General features: G+C 40.4%; 1 protein-coding gene across 2 annotated transcripts in view; it reads right to left on the minus strand.

Moving 5' to 3' along the window:
- Positions 1 to 27,235, minus strand: part of LOC104586363 (ABC transporter G family member 28-like) — a 140,015-nt gene that overhangs the window by 41,880 nt on the left and 70,900 nt on the right. For both annotated transcript variants that reach the window (XM_088897993.1, XM_088897991.1), the window contains one exon: positions 12,290 to 12,586. In XM_088897993.1, coding sequence (XP_088754119.1) covers positions 12,290 to 12,586 — 297 coding nt within the window. The remainder of the gene's footprint in view (positions 1 to 12,289; positions 12,587 to 27,235) is intronic.

Genomic DNA, 27,235 nt, shown 5'->3' on the forward strand with positions numbered 1-27,235 from the left:
ATGGTGTATAAAGACAAGTACTCTGGTGAATAATCCCATGATCAAGTAGATAAGAGGCCAGTGGCTTGGTAAAGTATTCTTTCGCATTATCGGATCTGAAGATTTTGATTTTGACCCCAAACTGGGTTAAAATCATCTGATGAAAGATTTGGGTCAAAGCAGGAACCTCATCTCGAGAGCGCATAAGGTAAACCCAAGAAAAACGGGTATAGTCATCAACAAACAACAAGAAATATCTGTGCCCCCCATAGAAGGGATGTGATACGGGCCCCAAACATCGGTGTGCACAACATCAAAAGAATTACTACTTCTTTTATTACTCAAGGAATAAGATGTTCTACAATGCTTTGCAAGCTCACAACTCTCACATCTCAAATTTGACATTTGAATAGACTCAAACAAATTTGGAAACAAACTCTTCAAAGACCGAAAGGATAAATGACCTAACCGATTATGCCAAAGCATAACCGGACTAACAGACTGAGAAACAAAAGACTTCCTATCCTCATGATCTTTCCAATGAGAACTCTCTCCAAGCAGATAGATCCCATTCGTCTCACGGTCAGTCCCAATCACCTTCCTTGTCTCCAAGTCCTGAAAAATACATCGGTTAGGAAAAAAAGTTACTGAACAATTTTGATGTTTTGTAATACTACTGACTGAAAGCAAGTTAGTATCAAGCTTAGGAACATGCAGAACTGAAGATAAGTAAATGGTATTAGACAACTTGATGTCTCCCTTGCCAGAAACGGGAACAAGGGAACCATCAACACTGGACACTTTATCTCTACCAGAAGATAAGTGATAGGTAGTGAACAATGATGACAAGCTAGTCATATGGTCAGATGCACCTGAGTCTATTACCCAACAATGTTCAGTGTTACCTGGAGCTGAAGCATGGTAAGCTGAGGCCCGAGTACCTGAATGAGCAAAGGCTGATGTGGAAGGAGCTGATGATGACTGAGATGATTGAGCTGAATTCCCAACTTCCTTTTCCAACTGAGTTAGGGCAGCCCGAACAACAGCTAAGGTGTCTAGGGGCATGCCTTTTGTGCCCGATGATGATGCAGAATCGGTATTGACAGCAATATGGGCATTACCCCTTTTGTTCCTTAGTTTTGCTGGGACTAGATGAGGGTGTAGCTTCCAACATGTTATGGACGCATTCCTCGGAAAGACGTACCATCGCCGCCGGCAGCAACAGGAACCTGACCCACCGCCAGATTAGATTAGATCATCTTGCTTGTTCTTATCTTATTCTATTTCTCTTATCTTATCTTGTTAGTAAGTTATCATATTAGGATTAGTTTATCTTATTATCAGATTAGGATTAGTTTATCTTATTATCATATTAGGATTAGTTTATCTTGTTATCAGATTATGATTAGTTTAACTTGTTATCAGATTAGGATTAGCTTATCTTATCCTTAGCAAGATAGAATTGGAAGTCTCCCTATTCAGCAAGGAGACTCCCTAAGATTAGGACTCTTGTAATCTCCTATTTAAGGAGACACCATTATTGAATGAGGATATCGAATATTCAGTCAAGAAAGAGAGTAAAGGAGAGTTAGGTGATCTCTTGAACAAATCACCATTAGGGCGCCTAGATAGGTCCATCAAGAGCAGGGAGGAACAAGGGAAAACAGAGGGTTTTCCCCGTGGACCGACCCGTGACGAGATCCTATTCCCAGGCCCATAACACAACATGTGTCTTTAGTATGCTTAGGTTTCTTGCAATGTTCACACACTAGATCCCGCTTATCTTCTTTCTTTATATCCCTTTTTGTATCACCCCCAGACTTAGATTTAACTACTGCCAAGGCTGGTGGGAAGGGCTAATGCTGCATCATAACCTTTCTCCTAGTCTCTTCACTATGCACCAAGGAGTAGGCTTGAGATAAGGTCACACTGTCCCTTGTTAGTATTTGTTGTCTCACAATATCATAGTCAGGATTCAGACCAGCTAGGAATTCAAAAACCCTATTAGTTTCGACTTGCTTTCTATGAGTCTGTGTATCCTTCTGACTTTCCCACTCAAGTGTTTCTAGGTGGTCAATTTCATGCCACAAAGATTTCAAAGTAAAGAAGTAAAGGGAGACTGGTTTCTCTCCTTGCTTAAGGTTATTATCCTCACACTTCAATTCATAGGCCCTAGCAACATTAAGGGATTGGGAGTAAGTCTCTTTCATGACATCCCAAATTTCCTTGGCTGTTTTTGCCCACAAATAGTTCCGACTGATATGTGGCTGCATAGAGTTACACAACCATATCATAACCAAATAGTTCTCCTGAACCCATTTGGTATACATTTGGTTCTCCTTAGATGGTTCTTTCACATCTCCCAACAGGTAGCTAAGTTTTCCTCTACCCCCAGTAGCCATCATGGCCGATTGGGCCTATTCTAAGTAGTTGGATCCATCAAACTTCACAGTTGTAATCTGAAAGGCATTCTCAGACATGTTACCAGAATTGCTAGTCCCAAAAACACCTTCCCCCTGATTCTTGAACTGCATTCTTGGTCAAGAATTAGCAATAAAAAACTTTTGAAGCTACTGTAATAGAAAAACAGCACCTAAACAACAGATAACAGCCGGCCTAGGTCTTCCAAAAACAAGGAAAAACAGAATTCTGTATGAAACCAGTTCAAATCTGATCTGAAACCAACGACAGTTCTGAATTTTAGGGTTTTCTCTCAAAACCCTAGAAAGAGAAAAGGTTTTCCAGCCACACCTCTCAGAATAGACCAAGATGATTCTTTCAAGGTTATTCTCAAGCAAAAAAAAACTTACTTTATGAAAGAAAATCTCTGGCCGCCACCTTCTGTCTGATGCAAAACCCTAATCTTGGGGATCCAAAACCTTTTCTAATTCTTCCTGACTACTGGAACTCTCCCAGCCTTCTACGATCTTCTTAGTAGTAGCCACACACTACCAGTAGCCTCCAAGAATTAGCCGATCCTCCTTCTTTGTTGAAAAACTTCTAAACCTAGGAAACTCTCATGTAGTCAATCTAATTAGACTAACATAAGACCTTCTCTGCAACCAGTTTTAGGTTTTGAACAGAAATTCTGATCGCCACCTTCAGTCTTGATAAAGAAACTGATCTTGGACTCTTTATCTTCCTCTGATTCTTTCTGATTATCAAGAACACAATCCACTCTTTGGACAGCTGCTACAGTCTCTGATAACCTCCAAGAATCATCCGAAAAAGGGATCCTCTTAATCTTCCAGCCCTAGGCAATTCTCATGTGGTTGGCTAGATCAGACTCACATGAGAAACCATAATCCTTGCTCTGATACCAAGTAGTCGATCAAGACTACAATCAGTCTTGAATTCGAAGCAAAAGAAAGATTTCAGAAGAAAAGAAGAAGAGGAAAGGGAGAAAAGAAGAAGCACACAAAGGGTTTTTAGAAAAGAGAGAGAGGGTCAATCATAATGATCTGCCGACCCACTCTTAATATTTATATATATTGACTAATTGTAAAAGGGATGAATCGCCCTTATTGCTTACATGGCAAATAAACTAATAAAAAGCTGAAATAACAAGCTGTAACAACAAACCGAAATAACTACCAACTAACACTGACACAACTAACAAAAAAACATATGCTATGCTGCCATACGAACACAGTGGGGACCACAGTAGTGGGGTCCACATCAGTGTTCTCTACAGTAATGTGATAGACAACAACTCCTTCCAGATTGCAACCATTAAGTTTGATGGAGCAAACCATCTCGAGTGGGCTCAATCTATGATAATGGACATTGGAGGAAGGAGTTAAGACTGCCAAAGACATCTGGGATAAGATGAAGTAAACTTACTCTCATCCCCTTGATGTAGCAAGGGCCTACGAGCTGAAAATTGAAGTGGAAAATCTGAAACAGGGGGAGAAACCTGTGTCGATTTACTTCTCAACTTTGAAGTCTATGGCATGAAATTGATCACTTGGAGACAATTGAATGGGAAAGTCAAAAGGATGCAACAACATATAACAAACTAGTGGAAAGAAATAGGGTTTTTGAATTCCTTGCAGGGCTGAATTCTGAATATGATATATTAAGATAATAACTTCTTACTAGGGAAAGTGTTTCCTTGTCTCAAGCATATTCTTTAGTGCATAGTGAGGAGAGCAGAAGGAAGGTTATGATATAAAATTCCTAAATTGAATCATCCTTAGCAGCTATGAAGCCAAAGCATTATGGTTATAAGGAGAGTGACGTGAGGAAGGAAGAAAAAAAGATCATTTGTGACTATTGCAAGAAACCTAGACACACTAAAGAGACTTGTTGGAAGCTTCATCCTCAGTTGGCACCTTCAAGAATTAAGAATAAAAAGGGAAATGAAAATTTTGCCACAAATGTTTCATCCTCTATTGGAGCTAGATCTATTTTCTTGGATGCCTTGGCTACCGTCAGGGCAGTATTGACATAGTTGGAGAATGGAGCTGGCATTACTGGACCATCTTAGTCTACCTTGGATCCTTCTATCTCCTCTTTAGCTTTTGCACACTCAGGTACAAGAGCTATTGCCTATCATGCCTTGACTCCAGGTAACACCAATCTTGTTTGGATAGTAGATTCGGGTGCCTTTGATCATATGACTAGTTTAGCCTCACTGTTTTCTTCTTATCATTTGCCCTCTGGAAGAGACAATGTCTCTATTGCTGATGGCTCTCTTGTTCCCATCTTTGGCAAGAGAGACATTAAAGTGTATGATGTACTTTCCTTATCATCAACTTTACATGTGCCCAAACTTAGTACTAACCTACTTTCTATTAGTAGCATTACTAAAAGTCAGAATTGTTTAGTGACCTTTTCCCCTGATCATTGTGTTTTCTAGGATCTGGTAACAAAGAAGGTGATTGGGACTGGCCATGAGGTGAATGAGATCTACTTGCTTGAGCATCCACCGGGAAGAAATAAAGGAGTTAGAAAGTCTTTTGTCTCTCAGTCTGTGAGTCAGATTATTCTTTGGCATAATCGGTTAGGTCATTTGTCCTTTGGGTCTTTACAAAGTCTTTTTCCTACTTTGTTTGAATCAGCCCAAGTGTCCAGTTTAAAGTGTGAAAGTTGGCAAAACATTGTAGATCAATCTATACTTTGAGCAATACAAGAAGCACTGTTCCTTTTGAAAATGTGCATATTGATGCTTGGGGACCATATCATATCGCTGCTATGGGGGGATACAAGTATTTCTTGTTATTTGTTGATGATTATTCTCGCTTCTCTTGGGTTTGTCTTATGCGTTCCCATGATGAGGTCCCTATTTTGACCTATGCTTTCCATCAAATGGTTTTCACTCAATTTGGGGGTTAGAATCAAAGCTTTCAGATCTAATAATGCCAAGGAGTACTTAACAAAATCATTGAACTCGTACTTCATTAAATATGGGGTTATTCACCAGAGCACCTATCCTCAAACCCCTCAGCAAAATGGGGTAGCTGAGAGAAAGAACAGGCATATCCTTGATGTTGCGAGAAGCATTATGCTAAATTCAAATGTCCCTATACGTTTTTGGGGGGATGCAATTCATACGGCTATGTATCTCATTAACCAAGTTCCCTCTTGTGTCTTGGGTATGAAAGCTCCTTTCACCTTATTATATCCTAAGAAAGACTTGTTTACCATCTCTCTTAAAGTCTTTGGGTGCATATATTTTGTTCAAATCTTGGGCCTTAATCTTTCTAAATTTGATCCTAAAGCTTCCAAATGCATTTTTCTCAATTATGCATGTTAGAGTAATCGAGTCAGGGGTATTTTGGTCATTCTGGTTTATCTTCTTGGAAGTGAAAGGTCTATTGTATCTGAGTTTAAGTTATGTGTCCCATCTTATATGAGGGACAAAACTGTCTTTCTTGTAACTCCAAGTTTATGAATAAAATCCAAGTGGGTCGGCTAGGAGAGTGATTTTTTTATATTCTCTCTTCTAGTCTGGCCGAACATTCTTCTCCTTCTTTCTCTTTTCTTTCTTCTTCCTTCTTCTCTACTTTGACCTAGAATCAACTAGGGTTTATTCACAATGCACAAAATCAAAAGGGATATTGCTGTTATGACCCAATTTCTGGCTCTCAGTTTGTGTCTATGGATGTTACCACTTTTGAGGATGTTCCTTATTATCCGGGAATTTCATCTCAAGGGGAGAGAGATGAGATAGATGTGTTTGTTCTTGAAGTTCCCCTTCCTATCCCTGTTCTTGAAAAGGAATTGTGCCAAGAGGATCATGGTAAAAAATGTAAGGAGTTGAGGGTTTTCCATTGGAGGTGGAGGCGAGTTGATTTTGGTGCTCTTGATCAGCCCAAGCCAGTTCCAGTTCCTTTTGCAGCACCTGATCCAGATACTATAGCTTCACCTTCTACTCCTAAGACTACCATCACGAAGCCATTGCCTTCTACCAATGATCTTGACTTTCCCATTGCAGTTCGTAAAGGGAAACAGAGATGAAACACATCCACTGCTCACTGCATATCTCAGTTTCAAACATATGACCACTTTTCACCATCCTATAAATCATATTTGGCATCCATTTCTGCTACATCCATTCCTAAAACTGTGCAGGAAGCTCTCTCGGTGTCTAAGTGGAAGGATGCTATGAAGGAGGAAATGAATGCATTCATTAAAAATGAGACATGGGAGCTGGTGTATACTGATGTTGATTGAGGTGTACACTGATGCGGATTGGGCTAAATGTGTAAATGACAGGAGGTCTACCCTTGGGTATTGTGCCTTTGTCGGAGGAAATCTGGTTTCATGGAGAAGTAAGAAACAAAATGTAGTGGCTCGTTCAAGTGCTGAATCAGAATATAGAACTATGGCTCATGGAGTGGCAGAAGTTCTATGGCTGAGATCTTTACTTGAAGAACTTGGAATTGAGCATGAAAAGCCCTTGATGCTATAATGTGACAATCAAGCTGTTATTAATATTGCCCATAACCCAATACAGCATGACAGGATGAAACATATTGAGGTGGATCGACATTTTATTAGGGAGAGAGTAGCCTCCCAAGAAGTGTGCTTGCCATATATTGCCTTTGATATGCAGCTTGCTGATCTCTTCACCAAGGCATTCACTAAAGTCAGGTTGGAGACAGATTTATGCAAGTTGGGAATGCTCAATATCTATTGCCAACTTGAGGGGGGAATGTAGAGATGTAGACAAGGATACTTAGTTGTTTTTTTATATGTGTTTTATGTGGAGAAATATGCTCCCCGTCTTTATTTGTAATTGTTTCAGACTGCTGTTCTTGTTTTTCTCTCTGTCATTGTTGACAGGGGTATTTTTGTCATTGTATCACTTTTTATTAAGTAAATATAAAAGCCAATGAGGGGGCCAGCAGAACCAATTCATTCTGCTCTCTTTTCTTCTTCTTCTGTTCCTTTTCTTTTCTTTTCTTGAACAGATTTTGAACTAAACCTAGGACTGATACAGGTATATTTCAAGTCATACCATTAACTAACATTGATAAAGACACCGAGGAAACACTTACAAACACCAGCTTCTCCATTTCTCCCCAAAATCCATTAAATTCATCACCTCTTCTAAAAGCCCCACTCCACATGGTCATAAGCCTTCTCTATATCAATTTTACAAATCACCCCTAGAGCACCACTCCTTAATCTTGAATCCACACATCCACTAGCAATCACCACCCAATCCAATATTTGCCTTCCTTGAATAAAGGCCATTTGTGTTGGGACCACCACCAAACTTAACACCATCTTCAGCTAATGAATGACTTATCCAATGAGGGGGTGATATGATATCAAGCCCAGTTCTTGACTTTTCCAATGAGGGGGTGCTACAAATTGAGCCCGAGAGAGTCATTGGTTGGCGATGGATCTGAGGTGTGGTTCTTGTGTCATTATTGAAGCATTAGTACAATGGTGTAAGCTAGCTCCAGAGGATGCTACGTGAGAACTGGTTGACTATTTGCAGCAACAGTTCCCATCTTTCAACCTTGGGGGAAAGGTTGGTGTCAAGGGGAGGGGAGTTGTTTTTTTTTTTATCAAAAAAAAAATCTTATTAATTATATTAATTGGAGAAAACTGAATAGTGCAACAATGGTTTCAGCCCCCCCAAAAGACATTAGCCAACTCCAATAATGCTTACAATAGTGCCCAAGGCATTTTCTGTCTATAGACCCCTTATTTTGCTAAAGTACCAGCCATCTCATTTGCAGTCCTTCTAACCCAACTGAAGGTCACAGGTTCCCTATTTCCCTAAAAGCATGCCTATAGGTGCATGGCACTTGATGCTTACTCCCGACCCAAGAAACAACCAGTTTTAAATCTCCTTCTACTTCCAAATGTTAGAAATTTGATTGCTTTTTAAGTCCTAAACCTTGCAGCAATGCTATCAGTTCAGCCTTTAATGAGTTTCCCAATCCTAAAGGTCCTGAAAACATGGCAAACACCCTGCCTGCAGCATCACTAAAGACACCTCCAATACCTGTCAAACTGGAACTTCCCGTGGAGCTTCCATCAAAATTTAACTTAATTCTGTTAGCTGTTGGGGGTTTTCACTCCATAACCACCTTTACCTTTTCTTTAGAAGATTGTGCCACTTCATTCCATGCCCTCAAACATACACTGAACTAACATTTGTACTGGGCATGTAACTTTCTGCTATATGTTGATTGATTGATATTGTAGCCTATATAAGGCATCCAAAGTGGGAATGAAATCAAGGAAGTTATCACTTGAATTTTCCCTCCTCATCCTCCCTCCCTCTCCCTCTCCTCTCCTCTCTTCCTCCTATCTCTTATTCTCTTAATCTCTGTTTCAGAAGGTTGGATTTTCCCTTGAAGCAATCCCTGTTTTGGCATGTTCTTTTGGGTCATCTATCTTTCTATCATTTGTGTCATTTATTTCCTTCTGTTCAATTATCAAGTTTGCAATATGAGAGTTGTCAGTTGGCTAAGCATTGTAAAAATTCAGTAATTTTAAGTAATAAAAGATTTACTTTTCTTTTTAATATTGTTTATTTTGATGTGTGGGTTGTGCCTAGTATGGGTGGGTATGGATATTTTTTGTTGTTTATTGATGGTTATCTCATTTCTCATGGCTATAGTTAATGAAATCCAAAGATGAAGTTCCTTCTTTGATTCATAGGATTCATTTGATGGTCTTACCTAGTTTAATACTTGTACTAAGATATTCTAATAAGATAATGCTAAGGAGGGTGATCTGTTGTCAAGTATTGGTAGCATCAATTCGAAAAAGACCTGCAAACTTTTAGACTCTGAAGCTTTCAGAACTGAACTGCTCTTCTCTGAAGATGCTGGTACGGAGATTCTGGAGATACAGGATTCAGGGGCTGGTAACCTTACTGCAGAAAGTGGAAGGCCTAAAGGAGATTCTCAGAGAGAGAAGAAAATAGATACAAATCAAGAACAAAGACAGGGTGGCAGTTTTGTGGAGATGGGTTTCCATAGCAAACCGACTTTGGAACCACTTGAGGAACAGTAACCTCCAAGAATCAGCCAATCCTCCTTCTTTGTTGAAAAACTTCTAAACCTAGGGGATTCTCATGTAGTCAATCTAATTAGACTAACATAAAGCTCCTAGGTCAGCTCTGATACCAAGTAGTCGATCAAGACTACAACCAGTCTTGAATTCAAAAGAAAAGAAAGAAGAAATTTCAGAAAAGAAGAAGAGAGAGAGAAAAGAGAAGAAGCACACAAAGAGATTTTGAAAAGAGAGAGAGGGTTGATCAGTTGATCTGCCGACCCACTCTTAATATTTATATATGTTGACTAATTGTAAAAGGGCTGAATTGCCCTTATTGCTTACATGGCAAATAAACTACCAACTAGTACTGACATAACTAACAAAAAATAAACTAACAAAAATATGCTGCCATATGAACACAGTGGGGACCACAGCAGTGGGGTCCACATCAGTGTTCTCTACAGCACATGGGTCATTATCCACCACCGGTGACGTTTCAACAGCTGGAACTGCAAAATCCAAAGGCTGAAGATTACTACAAGGATCAAAATCAAACGAGTTTTGACAGAAAAGTGGGGGTGAAGAAAGAACTAGATTGAGAGGAAGGGGGGAAGAGACTCCCTGATCTTGAATTTGGATTTCATCGATTCCTCCAAAGACAACCCCAGATGGTTCAGGTTCAGGTACAGTGTCCACCTGCGCAGCTGGGGATCCTGTCACTGGTGTAGGGTTGTATTTTCTGATGCTACTTTTGCTGAGTTTGTTCCTTAGAAAGAACTGCAAGTTTACTAGAGAAGGAAAAAGGTTGTTCCCATGTTGACTGCAGAATCTCCTCCACAACCAGTTATATCAAGGAATCTAGATTCAAGTAGCCATCATTTTGAGTTTTCTAATCTTGATTTGTCTATTGTCTTAAGAAAAAGTAAATGCCATTCTCTTACCACCCACTATATTTCCTAATATCTTTCTTATGATACGTTGTCTCATTTAGATTTTTTGTTGCTTATGCTTTCTTAAATCTATTTGCACAAATGTGTCAAAAGCTCTATCTAGACCAGAGAAGAAAGAATCTATGAGCCTATGAAAGATGAGATAGAAGCCTTGATTAAGAATCAGACATGGGAAATAGTAGACCTACTTAATGGAAAATCATCCCACTGCTGATTTTAGGTTGCATCGAGTTCCATAGCCAAGTCTTAATCTGTGCATCTTCTTAACACCCAACCAAAAGATGTAGATGTACCAGATTCAGTTTTTTTTTTCCAGTTAAATACTTGACTTTTCCTTTTGTAGTCAAGAACACTTCAACTGAATTTCCCTGAATAGCACAATTACTTCCATTGAGTTCAATTGAAGTCATTTGAATGAGTGAGAAATCAGTGACATCATTACAGCAGCCTTAGAATTCACTGCACACACTTCTTTTCACAAATAAACCACTCACAAAGGAATAAAAATCTGGTGCTCCCATTACTTCACAATCACACACTCACAATGGTTATTAAAAACCCAGTTTCAGTAAGAACAAATCAAAACTACTCACCTGTTCGAAGCTGCAGCTCCTTTTATTAATAGCTTCCACCCAAAGCTATTAGACATCACTAGTTATCAACAAGAAGAGTACGATCACTTCCATGAATTCAATTTTCGTCACTATAAGCCATTTCACACACAAACAGCAGCCTTATCTTCATTCTTCCACCAACAGATCACCTTTCAATTCCTCTCGGTTTCAGCCAGGTAGAGGGTTCACCTCAATTCACAATGATAGTCACAATAGAGAAGGAAGACATGGAAGTAAAAAGGATGCTTGGCCAGACCAGAAAAACCTTCTTGGTCTCTCCAAGAGAAAGAAAAGAAGAGAATATAGGAGGCTGTAAATCAAACAAAGATGCTAACTTGCTAACCTTCTCTATACCATGTGCAGAAACAGGTTGTGCATCTAGGTTGAGTAGAATAGAAGAAGTAGCAGGTTTTGAGAGAAAACACCAAAGCCTAATTGGAGAGAGAGGAATGATCTCCCAGTTGAGTAGGGTGTTATTTATATTAAACTCATATTCTATATCAAAATTACATCAGCACCCCTGTTTAATCCACCCTTCTTTAAGTTACAATAATAAAAGATTTCATTGCCCATGTCCAACACTGAAAAAGACTGAAAAAGAAGAGAAACATAAGTACTAAACAGGGATAAACATACCTACCCATCTGCCGACCATTCTCAACAAAGATTTGTACAGTAAATAATATTAGGCCAAAAAGATAAGACTTAAAAATAATAAAAAAAAACAAGGATATCCTGTTTAGGGGTATCCCTAAAAACAGGATTGATTAGCCAGCCAAGATCACAAAAGGTCTGCAGATGAGTTAACACTGCCTCCGCAGATTTCTTTTTTCTGCTTAAAGATGTGAGTATTCCTTTTCAACCACACTGACCACAGTACCACCAAAGGAACTGATGCCTAGAAAACTCTTCTTTTCATGTTTAAACCTTTAATATACCAGCTACCCAGAAAACCTTCAACTGACTCAGAAAGAAATAAAATGAAAGGGGGATTTAGCTGAGTCTAGAACTTCTACAATCAAAACTAATTAAAATAATAAACAGCTTCAAGTTTTTATTGGTAACAGGATAAAGCAAACATTTTACACCTTTAAAATTTTTAAAAGAAAAAAAAAACGGAAGGCTTCCTAGCCTGTTGAATTGGTAATATTTTATTTGCTTAATGGTCTTACAAGACATAAAGGAGACAGAATACTAATGAACAACAAGAAAGATCAGACTTTATTTATCTACTTTTTTTTATGATTTATATAGTTTCTTTGATATATTAAAACTTACCTTGGTTGGTGAACAACCATGCAGATGTTGACACCTTCAAGAGCCTCGCGCCGAAGTGCTCTAAGCAGCAACTGAGATGATGAACTGTCTAAACCAGATGTAGGCTCATCTAGTATTAAGAGGGAAGGTTCCATGACCATCTCCAGCCCAACATTTACTCGTTTTCTTTGACCTCCAGAAATTCCTCTCTTTTCTACTGTTCCCACCAGGGAATCCCGTACGGCCTGTAGCCCCAATGACTCAATTACTCTTTCAACTACAAGAACTTTATCTGCTTTTGGCAGACTGGCAGGTAACCTCCATAATAAGAAAAATGAAAAAAAAATCATGTCAGTATAAAATAAAGAAAAAACTCATGACCAAAAAGGGAGTGGATCACCAAAGAGCACAATTAGAATAGTAGAACACAACAAGGAAATAATAAGAATGATTAATTTCACTGGTTTTTATTATAACATTTTTCTATTGCTTAAGCAAACTTTGAAGTTATTAAAGCAAGATGCAGACCATAATAATATTTTGTGATTATGCTATTTGTGTTGCAAGGGCACTTTATTCTTTTTATACTTTATGTACTGCTGCTCTAATATATAGAATATGCTAGGCACCACCAGCCTAGGCTATATAGAATATGCTAGGCACCGCCAGCCTAGGTTGTTGAGCCTCGAAATATTTTTCTCTCATCTTCTTCTCTCTTCTCTCTGTTTTCTTCCCACTTTTACTTGAATACAATGTTTTAAAATGTGGAGGCATGGCTCTGGGTATTCTACCACCTGGAAGTGTGAGGTGTAGTTCAGAACGTAAGAGGTGTAAGCCTCCTGAGCACATGGAGGTGTATGCCTCCTTAAGAAGAGGAGGAGGATTTCATCTTTTTTTTTGTCCCTTCCCTTTCTTTTTTTTTTCTTTCACTTCTCTTCTCTTCCCTTTCCTTTCCTTTCCTTTCTTTCCTTTTCTTTTTTTCTTCTCTTTCTTTCTTGCTTTCTTTCTTTCATTTTGCATGAACCATACACCTCTAGCACACTTCATGCACCCAAGGCCCATGCCTCAGAGGCCAATGCCTCTGGAATGCACATGCCTCCCACACCTTTTAAATTTTGCTTGAATAATATGATATTAGAGCACTTTTCTGGGTGCCAGAAGCAGAACAATTCGTGTTCTACATCAGAAACTTACCTTTTTTGGTCAAAGACTGGAAAAATCCTTTTCTGGTATGACCTGAAGAGCTACTTTTTCTCTTTCTTCTTTATACTTGGTCGTAGTGCCAAGGAAGATTCTTGTTTGGTGGCTGAGTGCTGTGCTGGAAGTCTAGAGGGTGATCTGTCTTCCATGAGTTTTATGGATTGTCTACAGCCAGGTCTAAGTCAGTATGTCATTTTTTTCTTATTATTGAATGTGTGTTTGTGAAAAATGAGTGTTTATGGTGATTCTTTGAAGGCTGTGTGGCCATTGTTGACCAGTTCTGTGGTGAATGTGAAGGTTCAATGTTTTTGAGCAGCCTTTCATTGTTGGATAGAAGTTAGTGTGATTTCTTTCTGTTTCTTTTGGGCCTGTTTTGGTCTTGGAACTGCTATAGCTTGGTTCTCATGTATTTTGGAGTGCAGTTTCCCTTGAAAAAAAAGGAAGAAAAAGGGGTCTAGAAGTTATTCTTCATGGCCAATGAGGATTTGGCTACTTCTAGAATTACATATTCACAGTCAATGATGAATGGTGGCATGAAAGCACGAATTTCCCTATGGCTATCACCCCTTTGGATGGATTAAACTTGGAATGGCTCAAGAATATTAGGTTGTACATTGGAGGAAGGGGAAGGCTGGTTATGTTAATGATAGAATTAAAGAGCCTAAGGCTGGAACTATAGAGCATGATAAATCGGACCAGGAAAATAGTTTGATTATGTCCTGTATCATTGCCTAGATGCAGCCACATTTGAGGAAGAATTTGATGTGAGCAAACACTGCTTATGAAATGTGGGAGAAAGTGAAGGAAACCTACGTACAGAGGCATTATGCCAAAACGTACCAGCTACAGGCTAAATCTTCAGCTTGTAAGCAAGGAGATAGGAGTCTCTCAGCTTATTATTCTGCTCTTACCTTGGTGTGGAAAGAGTTAGTCCACTACCAGAGTATTGACTGGAAGGATAAGGAGGATGCCAAAGCTTACAAGAAACTGGTTTCATAACAAAGAGTCTTTGTCTTCCTATTGAGTCTGAATCCAATATACGAACCCAATACCCATTAGAGTCTTCATCTTGAGGAGTTGAAAATTACCATAGGTTTAGGAAGTGTATGTTTTGGTTCAGTCAAAGGAGAGCAGGAGGATTGCTATGAATACTTCTTTCGGGGGGAGGTGGCAGATTGCTCTACCTACAAAGGGAGGTAGTAGTGGAGCAAAAAAGGGTTAGGGCTGCCAACGGGTCGAGTCTAGGTAGAACCAGTCTCTAATAGATTATTAATTGGGAAAAAATAATAAACCCAAAACCATCCTAGTTAATAGTCAGGTCTATCGGGTCCAGACCCAATTATACTGAAAACTGTATTTGTTGATTTAAATAATAACTTAAAATTTAATTTTTGATAATATAACCTTAATAAAAATGATAGAGAAATACTAAATTATTTATAATGTTAATAAATTGAACATTTTTAACTAATATTATCTCATTTATTATCTATCAAATTTACCATTTCAAACATAAAAATATGATAAAAAAATTATAATAAAATTAAGAAAATACTATGTATATATACTTAATAAAATAATTGGTTCGGGCCAAGCAAGAACCGGAGCCTACCCAATTATTAATCGGGACAAAATCATGGAACCAGAACTGTTATAATTAGTTAGGTCAGTTCTGATTTATCAGGCAGACCTGACCTGTTGACAGCCCTAAAAAGGGTGAACCTACTAAAAAGATAGATGGTGATGAGAAAGATAAGTTGTGGTGTACACACTATTAGTGCCTTAGACACACGTGTGAGTGTGAGAGTCCCAAAAGAGGATATCACAAACTCTTTTAGAGACCATCTAGAATTGCACACAGATGTGAGTGTACACACTGTTAGAACTAGTAGGGTGCTCCCGAAATGCTCTCGAACTTATAGTGGTGTACACACTATTGGTGCATCTCAGGAGCATCCTACCAGTTTTGATCCAAAGGAGGAGGATACCATAAAACTCTTTCAGAGACCATCTAGAGTTGTATGGCATGGCACTTCATCAGATGGATGGTGAGGCCTCTACTCCTACCTCCTTTGTGTGTACATTAAGTAACATTGCCTCTACTTTCCACATGTCCATCCATGTTCTTGAATCTTCTTGGATCAATAACTCCAAGCCCTCTAACCACATGACTAGTAAGTCTAATTTGTTCCATTCTTATAGTCTTCTCTTTAGTAGGGATAAAGTGAGACTAGCAAATAGGTCCTTTTAAACCATTGTTAGTCAAGGATCTATATCACTTCCTCATGAACTAGCTCTTATTGATGTCCTTCATGTTCCTAAATTACCTATCAATTTATTGTCTATCAGTAGTATTACAAAATCTTTGAATTGTTGTGTGACCTTTTGTCTTCATTCTTGTGTGTACCGGGATTTGACCTTTGAGAAAATGATTGGTAGAAGATGGTCAATAGTGTCTATGTACCAGAGAATAAAGCAGATTTTGCAACATTTGAGTCAAGTGTTTTTATCAGCTTTGAGTCAAGTGGTTTGTTGAGTTGGTTAGTGAATCAATCCAATAAGAGTTAAGTTTATTTGTAGCATAACCACCTTTGTCACTTATCTTCTTGAGTCCTTGAAAATCTTATTTCCAGAATTGTTTAAATCCATTTTTGTTTAGTGTTAAACATGTCAACTAAGAAAACATTGTAGAACATCATTTCATTCAAATAATAAAATATCACACTTTCTTTCTCATATTGTTTATTCTAATGTGTGGGACCCTACTTCTATGACTTTTGAGGAAGGCTATAAGTAATTTATTAGTTTTATTGACGATTTCTCTACATACACAAGGATACGTCCTATGCATTCCAGGGAAGAAGTTCCAAAAATTGTTAAGGATTTTCAAGTCTTCTTGCATTGTATTTCGAGCCTTCTTGCACTTCTTAATGTTGTCTTAGACCCCACTAGGGCGGATTCTAGAATTTGGACACCTACCCCCAATGGCATTTTCTCTTGTGCTTTGTTCTTCAAAGTCTTAAGTCAGTCCACCAGTCCTACCTTGTCCCCTTTCCCTGTTGGTGAGATTTGGTGCAGAGCTATACCTCCTAGGGTTGGTAGTTTTTGTTGGGAAGCCTATCTGGAAAGAATCAACACTGGTGATCTACTCCAAAAGAAGAGACCCAATACTTGCTTGTCACCTCAGTGGTGTGTTCTGTGTAAAGCAGATGGGGAGACTGGTTTTCACCTAATGGTGTCTTGCCACTTCGCGAGGTCATTGTGGGATTGGGCTTTCTCCTTATTTGGGTGCAGCTGGAATCCCCCATCAGACATGCAGGGCCTTTTCTCACCTTCCTTTTTCAAGTGGCGGTTAAAAAGGGGAAGGGCAATGTGGAGAGGACTAAGGGCTGCAATATGTTGGACACTGTGGGAAGAAAGAAACTCCAGGATTTTCTCAGAAACTCAGAGAGGAACAACAAATCTGAGGGCTATCATACATTTTAGGGCGGTACAGTGGCTGAAATCTTTGGAAATATTCACAGATTACATTGTGGATGACATGTTGAGGAAGTGGGGTGAAATTGCAAATTGCACGCAAACCAAGTCAGTAACGAGTGTGGCTTGGACCCCCCCACCTAGTGGATTCTTGAAATTAAACTTTGATGGATGCAGTAGGGGAAACCTGGGACAATTGGGGATCGGGGGTGTTTTTAGAGATGAAAATGGGGTCATCTCTGCTATGTTCTCAGGCCCAATTGGAGTGGGTGACTCCCTTAGAGCTGAGATATGTGCAGTTATGGAAGGAGCCCGAAAAGCCAAGGAATTGAACATCAAGAAACTTATAATTGAAGGGGATTCAGAGGTGGTGATAGGGTGGCTGACTAAAGATCAAAATGATTTATGGAAGTATAATAATGAGAAGAAGAAATTCAAATGGCTGGTGCGGGAGATGAAAGTTAAGACATGTTGGATTAGAAGATTAACTAATTCCCTAGCTGACGGTTTAGCAAAACAAGGGGCAAAAAGGGATTGTTTGTTTTGGGCTAAGCTGTAATGTTAGTGTATTTGTATCTTTGTTTTTTCTTTTTTCATTTCTTGAAATTCTTTGTGACTCTTGGAAGATAAGTGTGTTTGTCTTCCACTTGTAAATTTTCTACTGATGAATTAATGAAAGTGTTATTGATCAAAAAAAAAAAATTTCAACGCATGGTGTCCACACAATTTCACATTGAGATCCAGATTTTCCAGTTCGATAATGCAAAGGGACACTTACATAGTGATCTCAATGATTTTTTTTTTTTTTATTCTTGTGGCTCCCTTCATCAAAGTTCTTATACTAGAAAACCATAACAAAATGGTGTTGTAAAGATAAAAAGCATTTACTTAAGGCTTGGGGGGTGAAGCTACACATGAATGTATGTACCAAAGCAGTTCCGGGCTGATGCTATTCTTGATGTTGCCTATGTGATCAACTGAATACCCTCTTGGGTGTTACAGAATAAGGCCCCACATTAGCTGTTGTTTCCTCAATCCCCTTTATTCGCTATACCCTTTCATGTATTTGGGTGTCATTGCTTTGTCCATGATCTGTCTCCCTCTTGTGGTAAGTGGGATCCTAAAGTTGTTCCCTTTGCTTTCTTGGGTTATCCTTCATCTCAAAAGGGATATAAGTAATTTGGCTCAATGTCCCACACATATTGTCTCCATGGATGCGTCTTTCTTTGAGCGTCAACCTTCCCTCCATTTCCATGCCTCTCCTTAAGGGGATAATAGCCTTGAGGAGAAACAAGTTCAACAAGTCCATCTTCCTTCCCAAATCTTGCTCCCATTCCAATTTTCATGCAACGACACTGTAGAGTCCAACTACGTTCAATGGGTGTGGAGCAACCTAAGATTGTGCGACCAACACCATTAGAATCTGTAGAGGAGATGGGCCGAGTTCATCCACAGATAATGCTGACTAATCTGCGGCTGCATTGAGTTCACAAGCCATCCAATCACTGTGTAGTTTTCTTGCACCCATCTCTCATAAGATGGATCAGCCTCTGGAGGAGCTTTCTTGCTCCCAGAAATAAAACCCCATTTTCCTTTGCTACAAATATGGATTTTCACCGCTTGTGACCAAGCCAAGTAGTTGGTCCCATCAAGTTTAACTGTAGTTATAGCCAGCATATAATCGGCTGGGGTTCCCAAAATCTGTCCATATTCAGCAGCATTCTTCTTTTCAAGGCTTGAGAAATCCATCATGTAAAGGCTCCAATTAGGATTTTAATAGGTTTCCCAAAGTACTGGGGGTCTTGATGAGCTTAGTTTGAGCTGAATAGGCAACAACAACTAGCTCACAGAATCAGTTCAATCTTGATAACTGTGACAGTCCAGCTCGGTGGTAGCTCTCTCTATACTGTTTCAGCCTTCAAAGGACACCTAGCAAACCTCCAATCACAAGGTATTTCAGGTTCCTAACACCCGTTGTCCCAAAGAGAAGAAAAAAAGCCACAGTCCTTAAGAGACCTTTTGTCGAACACTCAGTGTGCAGTAGTTAACAGCCTATTGTTAACTAGAAGAAACCACTTCAAAGTGTTCAATATAGGTCCACGAAGAGGCTGGGATGAAGATGAGACTAGTACCACTTAGTTTAGATCAGTTTCAGTAGCTTGGCAGTCCAAAAATCAGCCGAATAGCACTTCCAAAATAACCCAGAAATTTCTGAGTAGAATCAGTCCAGCAACAGTGGCCGAATGGAGGTGAGCTTTGAATGCTTTAACAGTCCTCCCAAACAACAAAAAATAACCCAACAAAGGACCGAGAAAAAACTTACAGTAAGAGAGTCTCTGGTTTGAACTACAAACCAGGCCGAACACTTGTTCTCTGAGATAACTTCGAAATCCTTTTCTCTGATTTCAAATCAGGCCGAACACCTTGCTCTCTGATTCTTCTTGGTCACCGAACCCTTCTCCAAGTGTGTAGAAACTTGGGCACCCTCCAATGACCTCCAAGAACCAGGCGGATGACTGTAAACTTTCAGTCCTAGAACCTCCTCATGCAGTTGGCTGAACTAGAACCACATGAGGGACACGCCAAGCAATGGCCTGCTCTGATACCAAGTTGAAAAACAATCCACTTGATGTATGGAACTGTTTGAGATTCGATGCAAACCAGAAAATAAACAAACAAGAGAGGAAGAGAAGAGAGAGCTGGCGGCAATGAGTGTTAGAGAGTGAGAGGTTCGAACATCACCTCTCTCTAACACTCTAAACATCTTATTAAGAAGTTAATCTTTGACAAATTACAGAGAGGCCCTTGAGTGGGCAGGAAAATACAAAAAACAAAACATTACAGAGTATGGGCCCAGAATAAGGCCCATAATAGAGAGAAACATAACATAACATGAAATAACAGTCTATGGGCCATTCGGCCCATCTTCTCTACACTCCCCCTCAAGCTGAGCATAGATGTTAATCATGCCCAGCTTGCCAGTGTCATGTTGAAGCCTTGCCTTGGAAATGCCCTTGGTGAGGAAATCTGCCAATTGTCCTTCAGAAGTAATGAATGGAAGACACACTTCACTAGAGGAGACTCTTTCTCGAATAAAGTGTCTATCAACCTCAATATGTTTGGTTCTATCATGTTGTACCAGGTTGTGAGCAATGTTGATGACAGCCTGATTATCACAGTACAACATCATGGGTTTGTCATGATCAATCCCAAGTTCTTCCATTAAGGACCTTAGCCACAACAATTCTGAGACTCCATGTGCCATGGCTCTATATTCTGCTTCTGCGGAGGATCGGGCCACAACTAATTGTTTCTTACTCCTCCAAGAGACAACATTACCAGCCACCAGACTGCAATACCCTGAAGTAGATCTTCTATCATCAATATTTCCAGCCCAATCAACATCAGTATAGGCTTCAAGTTTCAGATGACCATGCTTGGTAAATAGAATTCCTTTTCCTGGAGAGCCTTTCAGATAACAAAAAATCCGTTCTGCTGATGCCATATGGGTATCTCTAGGAGCATGCATGAACTGGCTAATGCAGCTGACAGCATACGCAATATCTGGCCTAGTCATGCACAAGTACAGAAACTTCCCAAGAAGTCTCTGAAAGACCCCTTTGTCTTCCAACAAAGTTCCATCTGAGGCTGAAAGTTTGTGACTCATATCAATAGGAGTTGCAGCTGGTCTTGCACCCATTTTGCCAGTTTCAGACAATAAATCAAGGACATGTTTCCTCTGGGAAATAAGAATCCCATCCCTGGATCTAGCAACTTCTATGCCAAGGAAGTATCTCAACTCCCCCATATCCTTAATCTCAAATTCTATACGGAGGAAAGACTTATGGGCCAGAATGCCTGAGGCATCATCACCAGTCACTATAATGTCATCAACATACACAATGAGATACACTGCTAGAGATCCACTTTTCTTCACAAAAAGAGTATGATCTGACTGTGTCTGAACATAGCTGAATTTAACAAGTGCAACTCTAAATCTCTCAAACCAGGCTCTAGGAGATTGTTTGAGGTCATAAAGAGATTTCTTCAATTTACATACCTTTCCTGGAATATCTTTCTCATACATTCCTGGAGAAAGACACATGTAGACCTCCTCATGTAAGTCACCATTCAGAAATGCATTCTTTACATCTAACTGATAGAGAGGCCAATCAAAGTGAGCTACCAGAGATAAAAGAACCCTCACAGATGTCATCTTAGCAACAGGGGCAAAAGTCTCAAAGTAGTCAATCCCATATGTCTGTGTGTAGCCTTTTGCAACAAGTCTGGCCTTGTACCTCTCAATAGTCCCATCAGCCCTGTATTTAATGGAAAACACCCACTTGCACCCAACTGGATCCTTCCCTTCAGGAAAATCCACCACCTCCCAAGTACCATTTTCATGTAAAACATCCATTTCAGTCTGCATGACATCTCTACATTCTGGAATCCCAAGAGCTTCTGATACAGATCTAGAAATGGGATTAGAAGCAACTAAAGAGAGGTAGGCACAATATGAGGAGAAAATAGGTCATAAGAAAGGTGTTTGGAAATACAGTGTGCAGTACACTTCCGCTTTCCTTTCCTAACAACAATGGGGACATCAAGATCTAGGAAGGATGATTCCAAGGGAGCTGAAGCAGTACCGGTTATCTCATCTGTGATTGGGAATGTATGAGCCTCGTTTGTTGTAAGGGAAACCACTTGCTCATTCCTAGATCTCTGCCTTTGATACACTTTGCGATTATGGGTAGGACGAGGAGGTAAAGAAATAGGGGCACTAGGACAAGAGGAATGAAGTGGCTGATCTTCCTTTGATTCATTTGGTGAGGATACAGGTTTGTCAAGAGACTCAACTGGGACAGGAAGAGGAAGAGCAAAAACTTGTGACAAACTCTCCCCCTATTGACAATGTCCTTCCTGAGAGGAACCATAAAAAGGAGAAAGTTCATCAAAGGTAATGTTAGAATGTTAGAGTTATGTTCGGCTGATAAGAGTTCTTATTAGCCCATTCTTATGTTTAACTTATCTTGTAACTGGGCTTGTGTTAATGGGCCTAATCCTGTTTAATGATTTAAGTCATCTGGGTGTCCCATCACTAATCAGGGGCATCCCAGTAATTTCTTGTACCTTGTACTATATTCATCTATAAATAAAGAACTGGTCGACTGGCTAGTACAGCTCGACATTCTATTCTTTTCTGTCATTCTCTTTTCTTTCTTGCTACTTCGAGTATAGCACTTCAGATTACATGGTATCAGAGCATTAGCTCCTTCCTGGTTTCAGCAGGCGCACTCTCTTCTCTTGCTGTCTTTTCATCTTCTCTCTTCCTTTTCTGGGTTGTTGCAGTGAAGACCTAGGAGTGTAAGAGAGTAAAGCAAGTTCGAACCTAGGGTTTCTCTTGGTTGTAGGACTCAAGAGAAGTAAGACCCAGAAGTAAATGTCCTACTAGATTATCTCCAGCAAAGAGTAGCTATTGGGCTACTAAGAGAGGTCTGTATAGGACAGACCTAGTTGAGGACTGATTTCAGCAGTCCTAGCACTAGCCGAAAGAGGGAGAGCTTCCTCTACAGTTGCAGCTTCGTGCTCCAGCAAGACTTGCGCAGAACAAGTGGTAAAGACTTAGCCTTCTCTACAGTTGCAGCTTCGTGCCCCAGCAAGACTTGGGCAGAACTGTGGTAACTTCAGTTACAGATTCTCTTCAGGTCGGTTATCAGTCCTACTTTGTGAACTTCAGTTACTGCACTGCACAGTTACTTCAAGTTGCACAACAAGCCCTAACTGAAGTAACTTCAGTTACTAGCACTGTGAACTGGTTCAGTTACAGCCCTGTACTTGCTACTTCGGCCAGTCCAAAACAGCACTATGAACTGGTTCAGTTAGCAGCCCTGTACTTGCTACTTCGGTTATCAGTACTGAACTGGTTCAGTACCCGAACTGTGAACACTTCTACCAGCACGGTGAACACTGTAACCACTTCGGACAGTCCTAAACAAAATCAACTACAGCACTGTGAACAACTCCTGGACTGAAGTCAAGTTGTCCTCACTATCCGGTGAAGTTTCCTCTAGAGATAACAGACCTGTTACAAGGTCCTCAAACCTGGAAAACCCTAATCTGCACAGCTTGCAGATTACAAGTGTGCTGCTAGATGAGTATAACTTCAGAGAGTGGTCTGTCTCAGCAATGCTGTTCATTACCTCTCGTGACCTCACAGGCTATTTGGATGGAGACAAGAAACAACCAGAAATTGGCAGTCCTGAATACACCGTGTGGCGTAAGGAAAATGCCACAGTCATGTCTTGGTTGCTGGCCTCTATGACTCCTAGGGTGGCCAGAACTGTTCATCACTTCCCCACAGCTACTAAAATTTGGGAGAAAGTATCTAAGACATATGGCCAGAAAAAGAACAATGCTAGAATTTACAGGCTGAACCAAGACATTGCAGCCCTAAGGCAAGGAGACATGTCCGTGGCAACCTACTTTGCAACACTGGAAGGCCTCTGGGAAGAGCTTGACCACCATTTGATTTTGGATTGGGAAAATGCTAATGATAAGGAGAGGCATGATAAGCAGATTGAGGAGGGCAGAGCCTTCAAGTTTCTGGCGGGTCTTGACCCTGTATATGAAGGTATAAGGTCACAGATTCTAGGGAGAGATGAATTACCTGAGCTTCACCATGTCTACTACCTGGTGAGGAATGAAGAAGTAAGGAGAAAGGAGATGTAAGTTGACTCCCAGACACAGTCAACAGAACAACCTGGAGAACATTCAGCCTTAGTCTCCACTAAGGGGAATAGATTTTCAGACAAGAAGTCCCTCAAGTGTACACATTGTGGTGGTGAGAAACACACAAAGGAGAAATGTTGGGTCCTGTACCCTCATCTGAAGCCAGCTACTCTGAGAAAGGACAAAAGGCAACAGAAGGGCCACACAGCAAGTGGGAATCTTGCCACCAACAACAGTAGTGACAACTCACAGAGTATTCAGACAGTGTCATCTTCCACTGCAAGGCAGGCTACCGACTCCTCTGGACCAAGTACTTTGGGCTTCACAGCTAGTGAGGTAGAGGTTCTCAGTCGGGCATTAGCCCGTCTGAAGAACAATTCTTTAGCTTCCACCTCTCTTGCCAAATCAGGTACAGCCTCTGCATTTAGTGCATCTACTTCCATTAATTCTACCTCTTGGGTGATTGATTCCGGAGCCACTGACCATATGACACATATGTCCTCCTTATTCTCCACATATCATTTGTTGTCTGGCCAGGATAAGATGAGAGTAGCTGATGGGTCCCTCTCCACCATCTCTGGAAAGGGGGTGGTTGACCTAAGCAAGGATCTCTCTTAAATCAGTCCTACATGTTCCTAGTCTTACCTCAAATCTGTTGTCTGTTTCAAAGCTTACAAAAAACTTGAACTGCAGTATAACTTTCTTTCCTTCTCATTGTGTCTTCCAGGACAGATTGACGAGGAAAACGATTGGGAGTGGTCATGAGTATGGGGGCCTCTACTACTTTGATGAAGATGTCAGCTCCGCCATGCAAGCTTCTACTACTAGTCCGGAGAGTGTGGAGTCAATAGCTAGGATGCACTTGTGGCATGCTAGGCTAGGTCATTTGTCCTTTTCTTCCTTAGCAATGTTGTTTCCCGAATTATGTAAGGGCATTTCGAGTCAGAGTTTAATTTGTGATGTGTGTCAAATGTCAAAACAATGTAGATCAATATATCCAATTTCTAGTAATGAAATTCAAGCCCCTTTTGACTTGGTTCATTCTGATGTTTGGGGTCCTTCACCCATTGTTTCCATTGATGGCTTCCGTTACTTCATCAGTTTTATTGACCATTATTCTCAGTGCACTTGGATTTATCTGATGAAAGGATGTGAAGAAGTTCCCCGAATAACTATGATGTTTTGCAAGATGGTTGAAACACAATTTGATAAAAAGATCAAGCAATTCCGTTCAGACAATGCAGCTGAATACTTTGAAAGATCCCTGAACTCATTCATGGAAGATGCAGGCATGTTACATCAATCATCGTGTACTTACACCCCTCAGCAAAATGGGGTCACTGAGCGCAAGAACAGACATCTATTGGAGACAGCTCGAGCCCTTCTTTTCCAGCACAATGTGCCCAAGCAATATTGGTCTCAAGCTGTTCTCACTGCATCATACCTGATAAATCGGATGCCATCTAAGGTACTGGGTATGAAGACCCCTTTCTCTGTTTTGTGTCCCACTCTTCCAGAATTTCCTCTTCCCCCGCGGGTTTTTGGTTGTACATGCTTCATACATGTGAAAGATCCAAAGAAGACCAAGCTGGATCCTAAGGCTACAAAGGGAATATTTTTGGGGTACTCTCCTACGCAGAAGGGGTATAAGTGTTATGATCCTGTCTCCAAGAAAAAATATGTCACCAGGGATGTAGCCTCTTTTGAGTCTCAATTCTATTTCGGGTCTTCTCAGAATCCTCTTCAAGGGGAGAGTAGTGGGTTGGAAGAGGATTCTCATTCTCCCTTCCTTTTTGTTCCCATTTCAGCACCTTCCACTACTACTAGCTATAACATTCCGGGTCAACCTAGTGAGACTTCCACTGTGCCAGTTGCTTCTCCAGATTCGACTGATACTTCTGAAGGTTCCAGTAACAAGAGAAAGAGATACTTACATACAGTAGAAGGAAGAAGGCCCCTTAACCTCATGATTGCAACCAGTTGAACTCAGATCAATCTGTCTCTGCAATCCAAGGTAATTCTGATTCACTCAATTCAAATTTGGATCTTCCTATTGCTCTCCGTAAGCCTGTTCGTTCTTGTACCACTCGGCATCCCATAGCCGATTATGTTTTTTACTCACACTTATCCCCTGCCTATCATTCCTTTGTGTCTGCTCTTTCCTCTGTATGTGTCCCTTCCAGGTATTCAGAGGCGGCATCTGATCCAAGGTGGAAAGAAGCCATGAATGAGGAGATGAAAGCCCTAATGAAAGCAAGGACATGGGAATTGGTGGACCTGCCAGAAGGGAAAGGCACTGTTGGGTGCAAGTGGGTATTCACAGTAAGGCACAGGGAAGATGGGTCAGTTGAGAGGTACAAGGCCAGACTCGTGGCAAAGGGGTTTACACAAAAGGAAGGAATTGACTACAAGGAAACCTTTGCCCCAGTAGCAAAGCTCAACACAATCAGGGTTCTACTGTCACTAGCAGCAAAATTCTCTTGGGAACTTCATCAGCTGGATGTGAAGAATGCCTTCCTAAATGGTGATCTTCATGAAGAGGTGTTCATGGAACCCCCACCTGGATATGATGTTGGAAAGAAGGTATGTAAACTAAGGAAAGCATTATATGGTTTGAAGCAATCTCCCCGGGCATGGTTTGAGAGACTTTGTTTGGCCATGAAGAAAGTAGGGTACACTCAGAGCAGTGCAGATCATACATTGTTTACAAGGAGACAAGATGACAAACTTACAGCACTCATTGTGTATGTGGATGATATGGTGATTACTGGAAATGATGTGAGAGAGATGAAGAGGCTGAAGGAGTTCTTAGCTTCAGAATTTGAGATCAAAGACCTGGGAAATCTGAGATACTTTCTTGGAATTGAAGTTGCTAGATCAAGAGAAGGAATCTACATATGTCAAAGAAATTATGTGCTAGATCTCCTAGAGGAAACAGGCATGATGGGGTGCAGGCCAACAGACACTCCAATAGAACCAAGCCATGGATTACAAGAATCAATGGGTGAGGAATACTGTGATAAGGAAAGGTACCAAAAGTTGGTAGGAAAACTGATATACTTATCCCTTACTCGGCCAGACATTGCCTATGCAGTACATGTTGTCAGTCAATTCATGCACTCACCAAAGACCCCTCATATGAGAGCAGTGGAAAGAATCCTCAGATACTTGAAGACTTGCCCAGGGAAAGGAATTTTATTCAGAAAAAACAGCAGACTTGAAATTGAAGCCTACACTGATGCTGATTGGGCTGGGTCTGTTGGAGACAGAAAATCAACCTCAGGTTACTGTACATTCTTGGGAGGAAACCTAGTCACATGGCGCAGTAAGAAGCAGAATGTTGTGGCTAGATCAAGTGCAGAAGCAGAATATCGAGCTATGGCACACGGGGTTGCTGAACTCTTATGGCTCAGGACTCTCCTTAATGAACTTGGTATCAAGACAGATAGTCCTCTCAAGCTGTACTGTGATAATAAAGCTGCTATCAACATTGCCAACAATCCTGTGTAGCATGACAGGACAAAACATATTGAAATTGATCGACACTTTGTCAGAGAGAGA

Source organism: Nelumbo nucifera, chromosome 2, assembly GCF_055504915.1.
Source record: "Nelumbo nucifera cultivar China Antique chromosome 2, China Antique-T2T, whole genome shotgun sequence".
Classification (NCBI taxonomy): domain Eukaryota; kingdom Viridiplantae; phylum Streptophyta; class Magnoliopsida; order Proteales; family Nelumbonaceae; genus Nelumbo; species Nelumbo nucifera.